Source organism: Marmota flaviventris, chromosome 4, assembly GCF_047511675.1.
Source record: "Marmota flaviventris isolate mMarFla1 chromosome 4, mMarFla1.hap1, whole genome shotgun sequence".
NCBI classification, from domain to species: domain Eukaryota; kingdom Metazoa; phylum Chordata; class Mammalia; order Rodentia; family Sciuridae; genus Marmota; species Marmota flaviventris.
This window is the reverse complement of record NC_092501.1, coordinates 52316408-52329361: the sequence shown is the minus strand read 5'-3', so window position 1 is coordinate 52329361 and position 12954 is coordinate 52316408. Positions and strand designations below refer to the sequence as shown.

General features: G+C 62.2%; 1 protein-coding gene across 1 annotated transcript in view; it reads left to right on the top strand.

The window, feature by feature from the left end:
• Unc5b (unc-5 netrin receptor B) overlaps nt 1-12954 on the top strand; it is a 75138-nt gene extending 62184 nt beyond the window's left edge. The window contains exons 7-17 of the mRNA XM_027931248.2: nt 593-757; nt 933-965; nt 3070-3264; nt 3508-3900; nt 4491-4578; nt 5552-5720; nt 5816-6049; nt 6949-7098; nt 7541-7705; nt 8503-8684; nt 9933-12954. Coding sequence (XP_027787049.2) covers nt 593-757; nt 933-965; nt 3070-3264; nt 3508-3900; nt 4491-4578; nt 5552-5720; nt 5816-6049; nt 6949-7098; nt 7541-7705; nt 8503-8684; nt 9933-10098 — 1940 coding nt within the window. The 3' untranslated portion in view covers nt 10099-12954. The remainder of the gene's footprint in view (nt 1-592; nt 758-932; nt 966-3069; nt 3265-3507; nt 3901-4490; nt 4579-5551; nt 5721-5815; nt 6050-6948; nt 7099-7540; nt 7706-8502; nt 8685-9932) is intronic.

Here is a 12954-nt window from a genome sequence, read left to right as displayed (position 1 = left end):
TGGCCAGGTGGCACCCTGCCCACACCCAGCCCACCCCAACCCGCTTGCCTGCATGACATGCCAGAGTCAGGGCCACATTCTCCCCAGTGTCCACAGGGAAGGGGGCCGCCCAGGCTGGCCCAGAGCTCCCCTCTCTGACCTCTCGCTGGGCTGGGCTGCAGCTGAGATTGAGGTGGAGGCTCTGGGCTGCAGCCTGGGCCTCTTCCCTGCCCCTGGCCAGGGTTCCAGAGCTGCCATATACAAGTGTCGATGCACTCGGTCCGCGGGGCCCTGTCCTGCTAGCAGTCTAACCCTCTGTCTCCTGCGTCCCCTTCTGCCTGCCCCTGCGTGTCTGGCTGTTTTCTCCCTGTGGCTGTGGGTCCGGGTGGCAGCGGGGCTTGTCCTCTGGGTTTGCAGTTGTGCATCTGGTTGTGTCTGAGCACTTCTGTGTTCTCTGTCCACCTGGTGCCCGTGGCCGCTTGCTAGCCCGAGGCTGCATGGCCGTGGTGTGGGTTTCTCTGTGGCTTGTCCCCCTGTCCCTCCTCAGAGGTGTGTGCGCAAGCGCCGCTGTGTGTGTACTGCGGGGTGACCGCGCCTGCACCTGCTCCTGCAGTGGACGGGGCCTGGACAGAGTGGAGCAAGTGGTCGGCCTGCAGCACCGAGTGTGCCCACTGGCGCAGCCGCGAGTGTATGGCGCCTCCGCCCCAGAACGGAGGCCGCGACTGCAGCGGGACCCTGCTGGACTCCAAGAACTGCACGGACGGGCTGTGCATGCAGAGTGAGTCCGGGGCAGGGGCCGGGGAGGACGCCCAGCCCGCCCACCCCGGTGCCAGCCCCACCCCAGCCTCGCCTCCGCCCCCACAGCTGACCCTCACCTGCGCCGTGTCCATCGCCCTCTCTGCACCCTTTCTTGTCATCTGTGTCACTGGCTCTCCCTTTATTTCCCTCAACAGATAAGAGGACTCTAAGCGACCCCAAAAGCCACCGTAAGTCCATCTCACAGTTGTCCTCTTTCACCCCACGGTCCTCCCTGGCTGGGGTTCCGGGTGTGGGGGCAGGGCAGGGAGATGGACGGCGCCCACCGTGCCCAGCTCCTGGGGCTCCTCCTGCTTCGGACGCTGCATGTCTGCCCTCCATCATGGGCAGGCAGGCGTGCCCTGGGCTGACGGGGAGGCCCGCAGAGAACCCTGGCTCCCCCGTGCCCGGCAGGAAACTGAGTCTCGGCGGGAAGGCGGGGCCTACCCGGGGACCCCCCCGGAAACAGCAGAACCAGAGCTTGAGCCCAGAATTTGTGGCCAAAGCTGGTGCTCTTAGCCCTGTGCCCTTGGCCTCCCTCTGTGGGGCAGGGCCCCACCTGTCCACCCCAGTGCCCTGTACTGCAACCCTGCAGCTGGGCCACACCTCCCAAGTCACCCCAGATGCCCACTGCCCTGTGTCCTGAGAGCCCTGTGCCCCTGCCCCACGGGTCCCCACGGGTCCCCACGGGTCCCCACTGCCACGGAACTGCACAGTCCAGAGCAGTAAAGCGTCCGGCAGGCTGGCTGTGGTAACTGAAGTACAGCGTCCACGTGATTCTGGAATCATGAGACCAGCAGTGGGGCCCTTGGCCAGCCCCCTAGGGGACCAGGCTGGTGGCTGATTACAGAGTTTAAATCATGAGGCAAGTGGCCCCAGTGTGGGCAAGGACATCAGGTTCAGAGCCACACCACGCTGGGGAGCAGTGCCAGGAGCCTCGGGAAGTAGGAGCCCAGGCCTTCGAGGGACCTGTGGTCCACGGGGGAGCCCAAGAACGTGGACCACTGGGGGGCAGGGGCCAGGCAGCTGTCGGAAGTGAGCAGATGTCCAGGCGGAAGGCCATGGCCTACTGCAACATCAGGCTCGGGCTGACCCCCGGGGCTGGGGGAATCCGGTGAGGGAAGTGGCCTTACCACTGAGGCCCACAGCACAGGGTGCTTCCTGGAGCTCCCAGAAGGGGCCAGCGGAAGAGCAGCCATTTCAACGGCTGCCATCTTGGCTTTGCCTGAGCTGGCCAGTGTGATAGTTCAGGCCTGGTCACATGTGGCTTTTGAAGCTTATATTTAAATAAATTAAACCCAAATCAGGGGAGTACCGGGGATTGAACTCAGGGGCCCTCGACCACTGAGCCCCCTCCACAGCCCTACTTTGTATTTTATTTAGAGACAGGGTCTCCCTGAGCCGCTTAGGGCCTCACTTTTGCTAGGGCCGGCTTTGAACTGGCCATCCTCCTGCCTCGGCCTCCCGAGCTGCTGGGATTACAGGTGTCCGCCACTGCACCCAGCTCCCAGTCAGTTTTAGTGAACTGATGGGGCTTTTGCTTCAGCCCGTTCTGTTGCTCAGTAGCCACATGTTCTGGTGGCTGCGTGCGGACACGGTAGACATAGAACATTGCCGCCATCATGGAAGGTTCTGTTGACCTCGCCTCCTGTGTCTTGACGCCTTCCTGCCTGGCCTTGGAGAGGTGTTCCCAGCTACAGCCTCCCCGTGTCACATGGGTCCATCCCATCGGTCTTCCACCACCCCCACTCCATGGCTCATGTCACAGCCACTCCCCCCCCCCGCCCCCAGCAAAGCCCTTGGAAGGCACTTGTGAAGCCAGGACCTGTGGTCCTATGGCGAGTGCAGCAGGCTCAGAGTGAGACCCTAGTTCAAACCTCAGCTCTGATAGGACAGATCACGTGGCCAGCATCCCCGAGTCACAGTCCCCGTCTCCCCAGCAGTAAGCAGTGAGTTCACTGGCGGGTGGAGGCTGGCTGGGGTCTGGAGACCATTTTATTAGTGTAGAGACTGGCTGGGGGCTGGGCTCGGGCTCGGTGGCAGAGCGCTTGCCTGGCATGTGGGAGGCCCTGGGTCCCCTCCTCAGCACCGCGTGTCAGTAAATAAAATAAAGGTCCATCGACAACTAAAAATGTATAAAAATACTTAGAGAGAGAGAGAGAGAGAGAGAGACTGACTGACTGACTCAGAGGCTCCCAGGCTGGCCCGAGTCCCCAGCCTGCCACGGCAGACCTCAGTTGACCTCAGCATGGGGCCAGCAGGCCTGCCCCTCATGTAGCCCTCCTGTGTCCGCAGTCCTGGAGGCCTCAGGAGATGTGGCCCTGTACGCGGGCCTCGTGGTGGCCATCTTGGTGGTGGTGGCAGTCCTCATGGCCGTGGGCGCCGTGGTGTACCGCCGCAACTGTCGCGACTTCGACACGGACATCACGGACTCGTCCGCTGCCCTCACTGGGGGCTTCCACCCAGTCAACTTCAAGACTGCGAGGCCCAGTAAGGACCTGGGCAGCCGGGGGGGCGGGGGGCTGGGGATCTGGGGGTGCATGGCGGTGACCAGAGCCCAGGCTGCCTTCTCCCTCCCAGGGTTTCTCCAGAGCTTGCCCAGAGCTTCCCGCAGTGGGTGGCCGTCGAGCCTTTGCAGCTGGACCTTGGGTGGGACAGGAGGGCGCCTATCCAGGACAGGGCAGGACCTGGCCATCGGGGCATGCCTGTCTGACCGTCACCCCCCTCCGACAGGCAACCCTCAGCTCCTGCACCCCTCGGTGCCCCCCGACCTGACAGCCAGCGCTGGCGCCTACCGTGGGCCAGTGTACGCCCTGCAGGACGCGGCCGACAAGATCCCCATGACCAACTCGCCCCTGCTCGACCCCCTGCCCAGCCTCAAGATCAAGGTCTACAGCTCCAGCACCACTAGCTCCGGGCCCGGCCGGCCAGACGGGGCCGACCTGCTGGGAGTCACCTACCCGCCGGGCACCTACCCTGGCGACTTCTCCCCAGACGCACACTTCCTGCACCTGCGCAGCGCCAGCCTGGGCTCCCAGCAGCCCCTGGGCCTGGCCCGGGACCCGGGCAGCAGCGTCAGCGGCACCTTCGGTTGCCTGGGCGGGAGGCTCAGCATCCCGGGCACAGGTGGGCCTGTCCCCTGCCCCTCGGCCAGTCCTCTGCACAGCTCACCACCCAGCCAGCAGAGGACAGGGCTTCCCTCCCCCCATTTCTCAGATGGGGACAGTGGGGTTCAAGGGCAAGAGGGGACAGTAAAATAGAGGTGCCAACCGGAAGACCCGGGGTTCAGTCCTCCTCTGCTCCTTCCAGGCCAGGGGCACCTTGGGTAGCCACTCGCAGAGGCTCGCCGTCTCTGTTGGTCGGGGACAGTTCAGCAGCCCTGCAGAGCACTGTCCCGGGTTCCAGTGGAGAAAGGGCGCCCACCTCGGTGCAAAACTGGTCATCAGCACCGTCCCGCCTTTGCCCTGAGCTAGGTGTGAGGGGCCCGATGCCTTCAGGCACCAGGCAGTGTCGGAGGCCCTGTGTAGTGGACAGGCCCGCAGTGGCCATGACTTGGCCTCTCCTTGCATCCAGGCCCCATCTCCCTGTCCCTGGCTGGTGACTGCTTGCCACTCGGATGTCTTTCCCTCTCTGCCCTGTGCTAGCCACCTCCCAGCCCTGTTCTCCTGACTCCCTCCCCTCTTGCCCCCTCCCTGCTGACCTCTCTCTCCCCCCAGGGGTCAGCCTACTGGTGCCCAATGGAGCCATTCCCCAGGGCAAGTTCTACGAGATGTACCTGCTTATCAACAAGGCGGAAAGCACCCTGTGAGTAGAGAACCACCCTACCCCGGCTGCCCCGCTCTGCCTCCCTCTCCGCCACCTGCCCATAAATCATAGAAGTGGAGAGTGGTTGACAGACAGGTTACAAATAGGACCAAGGGCTAATATCCTCACTATGTAAAAAGCCTTTATAAACTAATAAGAAAAATTGAACATCTCAAGATGAAAATGAGCAAAGGATATGAACCAGTGATCTCTCTCTCCTCCCCACCACCACACACAGTGACCTGTAGTTTATGAGAAAACATTCTACCTGATTCGTAGTCGAAATTAATGAATATCCGTGAGATATCGGGAATGATTTTTGCTTAAGGAATTCACAAGGATTTTTTTTTTCTCCAAACAATAATATCTTCATCCTCCCAGAGCCCAGGCACGTAGCCCTCCATGGCGTGATGGTGGGAGCACAGACTGGTACCAGCCTTCTGGAGGGTGATTTAGCCATATCTGTTAAGAACGTTCCCGCCAAGTGTGGTGGCGCAGATCTATAATCCTAGCCACTTGGGAGGCTGAGGCAGGAGGATTATGAGTTCAAAGCCAGCCTCAGCAACTTATCATTGAGGCCCTAAGGAACTCAGCGAGACCCTATCTCTACATAAAATATAGAAAGGGCTGGGATGTGGCTCAGTGATTAAGCACTCCTTAATCAATTGAACCAGGTTCAATCCCTGGTACCAAAAAAAAAAAGTTCCCCAAATTGCAGAACCTTTGAAGCCGTGTGCTAAGGCTTGGTGGTGAGAGTGCTCTGGTGTGACCACAAAGCTCTGGAAACAACTTTAAGGTGTGCGCCATTTCCTCTGCCTCCTCCGTCCCCAAAACCTCGGGGTCCGGAGCTCAGTGGCAGAGCCTTGCCCTCGGCCCAGGCTGTGGGCAGAGCTGGAGGCTCAGAATAGCCTGTGCCCTTGCGAGTGCTCAGCCTCCTCTCACAGCCTCCTTCCTGCCCTCTGCTTGGCCCCAGCCCGCTGTCAGAAGGGACCCAGACAGTACTGAGCCCCGCGGTGACCTGCGGGCCAACGGGCCTCCTGCTGTGCCGCCCGGTCATCCTCACGGTGCCCCACTGTGCAGAGGTCACTGCTGGCGACTGGATCTTCCAGCTCAAGACCCAGGCCCACCAGGGCCACTGGGAGGTGAGGAGCCCAGGCTACCCGACCTGCCGGGGAGGCCCGCGGAGGCCCGCCAGGATGCCCAGGGCCGGTGCACTCCAACCCTCTGTGCCCTGCAGGAGGTGGTGACCCTGGACGAGGAGACCCTGAACACCCCCTGCTACTGCCAGCTGGAGGCCAGGTCCTGCCACGTCCTGCTGGACCAGCTGGGCACCTACGTCTTCACGGGCGAGTCCTACTCCCGCGCGGCCTGCAAGCGGCTGCAGCTGGCCGTCTTCGCCCCGGCCCTGTGCACCTCCCTGGAGTACAGCCTCAGGGTCTACTGCCTCGAGGACACGCCCGTGGCCCTGAAGGTACAGCCAGGCCTCGGCCCAGCCTGGCACCCGGCCAGCTGCCGGCTTCCTTCCTGCCGCAGCCCCAAGCGGGAGACAGGCAGAGGCTCTCGGGGCTCCTGCTGGTCTGCGGGAGGGCAGATGGGGAGGGTGACCTCACACCTGAGCCCAATACAGCGGGGAAGGGCATCCAGACAGCAGCGCTGCTGCCACCAGTGTGGCGTTCAGCCTGAGCAGAGTGCCAGCCCCCTGCCCCTCCCTCCCTGGGCTGTGGTCCATCCTGGGCTTGTGGGGGACTGTCAAGCTCCGTGTTGTGGGCTGAGGCATCATAGGTGAAGGGCCGGGGGGACAGGGTCTCCTGCTGGGACCACCCGTCTGGAGCCCAGGCGGCCCGGGAAGGGCTGGAGGCTGCTGGGGAATGCTCTTAGGCCCGGATCTCTTGGTGCTGGGCACTGGCTGGTCCACTCTGGCCAGAGAACAGTGTGGAGATCAAGACAAAAGGTCTACTGATGGGCTTGCTTCTTAAACCCTCGTCTGTCCGTCCATCCATGTTGAGTTCTGTTCGTGGGCCTACTCGGTAACAGCCCGTTGTCCCCCGCCATCTCCCTTCCATTCCTTTATGTTTCCTTCCAAATATCCCTCTATTCACGTCCCACCCATTTCCACACCGACTTCCACAGCCTTCTTTCTCTTCCTGTCTGTCCGTGCAGTTCTCCATCCGTCTGTCCACACCGTCAATCTCCCCCCCCCCCAGCCATCTATAGGTCCACCCACACATCCATTCACCCAAAGCACTCGCTCACGGGTCCCCCGGGTCCTGCACGTGCTCAGGTGGGTCCCTGCGCCCCACCCCTCAGCCGCTAGTGGAAGGGGCCCAAGGCCAAGCCTGATGCAGTCCCCTGCCCCCGCCCTGGCCGCAGGAGGTGCTAGAGGTGGAGCGGACGCTGGGGGGCTACCTGGTGGAGGAGCCCAAGCCCCTGCTGTTCAAGGGCAGTCACCACAACCTGCGCCTCTCCCTGCACGACGTCCCCCATGCCCACTGGAGGAGCAAGCTGCTGGCCAAGTACCAGGTGAGGCCCCTGGGGGGCCTGGGGGCACCCGGCTGCTCCTGCCTCACCCCTCACGGCTCTCACGCCCTCTGTCTTGGCCGGCCGGTTTCCGTGCCGTCCTCAGGAACACCCCAGCCTCCGGGCCCGAGACAGCCTGTCACTCTCCCACATCACACAAAGCCCACACCCGTCGTCCTCAAAGAGGCCTCGCCACCTGAGTGTGCGTGCCTGGCCAACTGTCCTGACTGCGCTGCCCCACCCTGCAGCGGGGACCCCATCGGCTCCCTGAGGTGTCCCGGCCCAGACACCCACGCACCCCCCCTCAGCCAGCCAGCTTAGGGGCGCTTCACAGCTCTTCTCCCCTTTCCTTCTGGGGGGGAGACCTGAACGCCCCGGAGGGCCCCGCCCTCCTGGCCTCCAGGCCCCAGAGAACTGGCTTGGCCCTGACCCCTGCCTCCCGCAGGAGATCCCCTTCTGTCACATCTGGAGTGGTAGCCAGAAGGCCCTGCACTGCACGTTCACCCTGGAGCGGCACAGCCTGGCCGCCACCGAGCTCACCTGCAAGATCTGCGTGCGGCAGGTGGAAGGGGAGGGCCAGATAGTCCAGCTGCACACCACGCTGGCTGAGGTGAGGCGGGGCTGCGGCACACGGCCCCGGGGTCCCCCTCCCGTGGGCAGAGATGCGTCTCCCACAAAGACATCTCGCCTTCACCTCCCAAGTCAGAACAGGCACTTGGTTAACAACCATCACTGTGCGCCATTCCTGTGCAAGGTACATGTGACCAGGTGACACACGTCACCTCACTAAATCGTCACAACCCCAGGGAGACAGTTGATGGTCCACGTCTGGAAGATGAGGAAGCAGGTTTTGGGGAGGGCAGGTATCCCACAGTCACAACAGCAATGGGACTGGGTTTGCACCCAGGTCAGCACAAGGACAGAGCCACCATGCTCAGCCACTGTAAATCCAGACTGAGGTTAAAATCCCAAGCCACCCAGGGTGACGATGCTGCTCCTCCTCCTCAGTGCAGTAGAAAGAGCCCTGCACCAGCTCTGCCTCCCACTAGCATGGGACCCTGGGCACCTGGCTCTGCCCCATCTGGACTGTATTTTCCTCATTATAGAAACTGGTCTGCGTGGGCTGCACTGTGGTGGGGCTCCTCGGGTTCCTGACCACCCGTCAGCCTTAGCCAGGAGCAGGCACCTACGATGACAATAGAAGCCTATGGTGACACACCCCTGCTGGCTGAGGAGCAGCCACACGTCCTTGGGCTTGGGAAAGAGTCTGCTCCTGGGGGAAGAGGCCCTGTGCAGCTGCCGGCTGCCCCAGGGAGGGGCGAGGCCCAGCCTCTGAGCTGCTGTCCAGGGCAGGGAGCCCAGAGCAGCAGATGCCCAGCACCGTGGCCCTCTTTCCTCACCCTCCAGACTCCTGCTGGCTCCTTGGATGCCCTCTGCTCTGCGCCCAGCAGCGCCGTCACCACCCAGCTGGGACCCTATGCCTTCAAGATCCCGCTGTCCATCCGCCAAAAGATATGCCACAGCCTCGATGCCCCCAGCTCGAGGGGCAGTGACTGGCGGCTGCTGGCGCAGAAGCTCTCCATGGACCGGTGAGTGTCCGGGACCAGAGCCCAGGTGGCCTCGTCCTCGGTCTGGTAGGCAGGGGTGGCATCAGTCTCCACCATTGGTGGCAGGTCAGGAGCTCGGTTTGGATGCGCTAAGTCTGGGGATGCTGCTTCGGGGTGGAGGGTCGAGCTCCGAGCGCCAGCCTCCGAGCCAGGCAGGCTGCGGACCACCTCACTCTCCAGGCTGTGCCTTCCCACCGTGGTCTGCAAAATGCCCCACCTGCCCATCTGTGGGACGACCTGAGAATCAGACCAAGCCCAGGCACCAGCTAGATGGGGTCACTACCAGCACCTCAGTGCCAGGGACAGAGCAGATGCCCCCAAAACACTTGCCCAGTGACAGAACACACCTCGGTGTCAAACTGATTGTGAGGCTGGGGCTGGGACTCAGTAGTAGAGTGCTTACCCCACACGTGGGAGGCCCTGGGTTCGGTCCTCAGCACCACGTAAAAATAAATGAATAGATAAGGATAATCCGCCTGCAACTAAAAATAAATATTTTTAATTAAAAAAAAAAAAAACCTCTTTGTGAGAACTTCCAATGCTAGAGGCCTATGATGACAAAAGTGACTCATTGAAAAATGTCCACCCTGCCCCAAGCAGGTGCCGTAGACAAGATGTCTTACAGAAATGACGAGTGAGGACTCTCAGACGGCGCAGGCCCTGTTCCTGCTCTCGGAAGTCCACGGGGCAAGACCAGGCAGGGAATAAAGGGGGAGGAAGCCCCGTGGGTGGCGCAGGCCTGTCACCCCAGCAGCTTGGGAGGCAGAGGCAGGAGGATCGCAAGTTCAAAGCCAACCTCAGCAACTTAGTGAGACCCTGTCCCAAAATAAAAATGGCTGGGGATGCGGCTCCGTGGTAAAGAGCCCCTGGGTTTAATATCTGGTACCAAAAGAGAACCAGGCAGAGGCAGAGGAGAGACTGGCCATGTCGCCCCGTCCCCAGCCCGCGAGCCCGTGGACAGGACCAGAGAAGCCTGGACCCTTGCTTTGTGTGAGCGTGGATCCTGTCTGCCATGCCAGGAGTGACTGACAGGTTCCCATTTAAGAGACGAGACTGAGGCTCCCAGAGGGCCACTGACTTGCCGCGGCCACTCCGTCCGCTGGGATTCAGACCCAGGACTACGGGACGCTGGAGCCCACAGTTTCCCACCTCCTGTGCTTCCTCCACCCCAGGCTCCTGGGAGGCACTGAGCGCTCCCGGTGCCACATGCCCCTCTCCTTCCCACTCCAGGTACCTGAATTACTTTGCCACCAAAGCGAGTCCCACGGGCGTGATCCTGGACCTCTGGGAAGCTCTGCAGCAGGACGACGGGGACCTCAACAGCCTGGCGAGTGCCTTGGAGGAGATGGGCAAGAGCGAGATGCTGGTGGCCATGGCCACTGACGGGGACTGCTGAGTGCCCAGAACCACGGGCCATCAGGGACAGGCGGAGGCCGTGCACGGAGGCCGGGGCAGCCTCCTCATGGAGGCCGACAGTGGAGTTGCCCCCGCTCCTCCCCCGTCCGACCACAACCAGCCTTAGAAAAGCCACGCCCTGCGCTGCCCAAAGGGCCGGTGCTCCTAGCCTGCTGCCTCCCCTGGCCTCACTCCCCATGGGAGCTGGGGCAGGCCCTGGGCACTTCTCGGGGCCAGGAGGTGGCCCTTCCTCCACCCACCTCCTGCATCCCTGGGGTCGGTTCCGTTCTCACACTCCCTCTCCCTCCGCCGCGGACTCCTCCAGCCCCACTCCCTCTCCCTCTCCCCCCCCCCCCCCTCCCCACAGTCCAGGCCATCGCTCCCCGTCCACAGGCAAGAAGGGAAGGAGGGCAAGCAGGCGCCTCGGGCCAGCAGGGCCAGGAAGAGAAACGCCCCCCAGGGAAGGGAAAGCCCAGTTTCTTAGGAAACGCAAACCATTTTTATCCAGATATTTGGATAGGTCCTTTTTAAGAAAAAAAAAAAAAAAGAAAGAAAGAAAGAAAATGAACAAAAAAAAAAAAATGGAAAACTTTTTCCCCCCAGTACAGGTGAGAGTGGGTGTGTTCTGTCCGAGTGTGTGTGTGCGTGTGTCAGGGAGAGACTGAGCGGATTCTGAGACTGAAGGTCTCTGCTGCTGAGGGATCTCTTTGGACTAAAGGCTGACGAGGCCTCAGTTCCCCAGCGGTGAAGGGAGACGGTCAGGCAGGCTCTTGGCCCTGAGTTGCCCCCAGGGACAGGGACAGGGCGCTCCCACAGCCCGCAGACCCCAGGAGGAGCAGGTCGGGGCCCGGGCAGCTGTGGCCGGGCGAAGGCCCTTCTCTCTTCCTGGTCTGGTGGCTCCTGGGAGGCGTGTGGCCTGGAGTCACACGCTCCAGGACCCCTCCTTCCTGGGGAGGGGCCTGGGTCACTGCAGCCCCACCGCAGCCAGCAGTCTCAGACCAGGGGACTCCTGACACCCAGGACCCACGGTCTGCCCTTGCCCAGCCTCTGCTCCCGTGCAACGGAAGGGGCTGTCAGAGGCCTGTCACCCCACATGGCTCTGGGGTGGCATTGGGGCAGGTGTTGCTATCAGCCTGGGTGGGGAGACCGCATGTCCCCCAGGAGTGTGGGGGGGAGTCCAAGCCCCACCTCTGATCCCAGCAGGCGCCTCCTTCAACCCCCCATCACTGCTGTGTGGAAGTGGGTGGGGCTCCCAGGATGGAGGAGCTGCCCCCCCAGCCTGTTCTGGAATGTTTTAAGGGCCTCTAAGGAGAAACGAGTTCCCGGCCCCTTTTGGCCTGACCACAGGGCAGAGACCAGGACCTCACGGTGGACAGGGGGTTCATCCAAGGCTCCTCCCCCTGGGTCCCCGAGGCAAGGCAGGGGTCAGTCTTGGCACCTCGGCCTTTGCCACTTTGGTCTCCTGAGAGGGGAGCAGGTGTTAGGGCTGCGGTCCCAGCATGTCCCCAGCCTGGCCTCCCTGCAGTGGACCTGGGGGCTCCTGGGGCTTCTTCCCCCCACCACTGGAGCGGGGTTGGCCACAGGCAGGGGAGGCCTGCTGGAGGCTGTAGAGGGGATTCCTTCCCTGGGCCTGTGCTGGGGTCGGCCGGGTTCTGGGCTCTGGCCCAGGTGGTTCTGTGGCGCTGCCTTAGGGCTGCAGTGAGCCTGTTGTACCAAGAGCGCCGGCTCCTGTGGGTTGCCCCCGCCCCACGCCACTGTTTACCAGCACAGGTGAGGGCCTCTTCCTGTCTGGAGATCACAGTCCATGGTGGGCTCTGCTGGTGCTGCCCCCTCACAGGCTCTAAAACACCCACCTGCAGCTCAAGAGCAGGAATTAAGTTCCATCTCTGCGGTGAAACTGCTGTGTGACCTTAGGTACATCACTGCCTTCTCTGGGCCTAATATCCTTTTTATGCCTAGAAGACCCTGCAGCTGTCTGAGGCCCACACCATTCTCTGGGTTTTGGAAGGGACCCCTCATGGGTAAAGTTGACCACAATCTGCCTGCTATGTCCCCTCCGCCTCCCAGGACAGGGGCTCTTGGTGGTGGTGGGGGCAGCCAGCCAGTTCCAATCTGACTTCCAGAAATTATGGACCAGAGCCTGGAGCTCAGAACCCACCGGCTGGGCCCTTCCAGCAGTCGTCCCCACACTGCCATCTTGGGGTGGGGTCGGAGGCAGCTCTGACTCCTTCCTGAGGAGCAGCCTGGGTGCTGTCCCCGTCAGCAGCGTGGGTGCCGCAGGGGCCTGTCAGGGCCGCACAGGGGTGTCCCGTCTCGTCCCTTCGGTGTGTGTGCGCATGCGTTTCTCCCTGGGCACAGGATGCCCCTCTGGGAAGCTGCGCCTGTCCCCACCTGCGTGGGGGGCGTGGCCTCCTCTCCGCCCCAGGTTTGCACACCTGGAGGTGGGGACCCTTCTCTGTCCCCCCAAGTCCACAGGGTGTCAGTGCATCTCCTACGTGCCTCTGCCTTCCCTGCCCCGGGCTTTGGCACCCGGGCCAGGGGCCGCCTCATCTCCTGGACCAGCCAGGCCCCCCAGTCCCCTTCCCCAGCTCCCAGGCAACTGAGCCGGGTCCCTTAGGCCTCTGAGGACAGGTGACCGGAGCCTGGGAAGGGGGCCGCTGTCCTTGGGACAAAGGGCTGGACCCCTGCCTGGGCCATGGGCACCGTTCTATGTCCAGAGGGGCACAGGACCCAGGGATGGCCCCCGATGCCCCCTGTGTTTATTCTGTAAACGCCAACCTGTACATAACGTTTAGCATTCCTATTGTAACAAAATTAATTTTTATGAAATAAATTATATTTCCTAGTCTAATAAAAA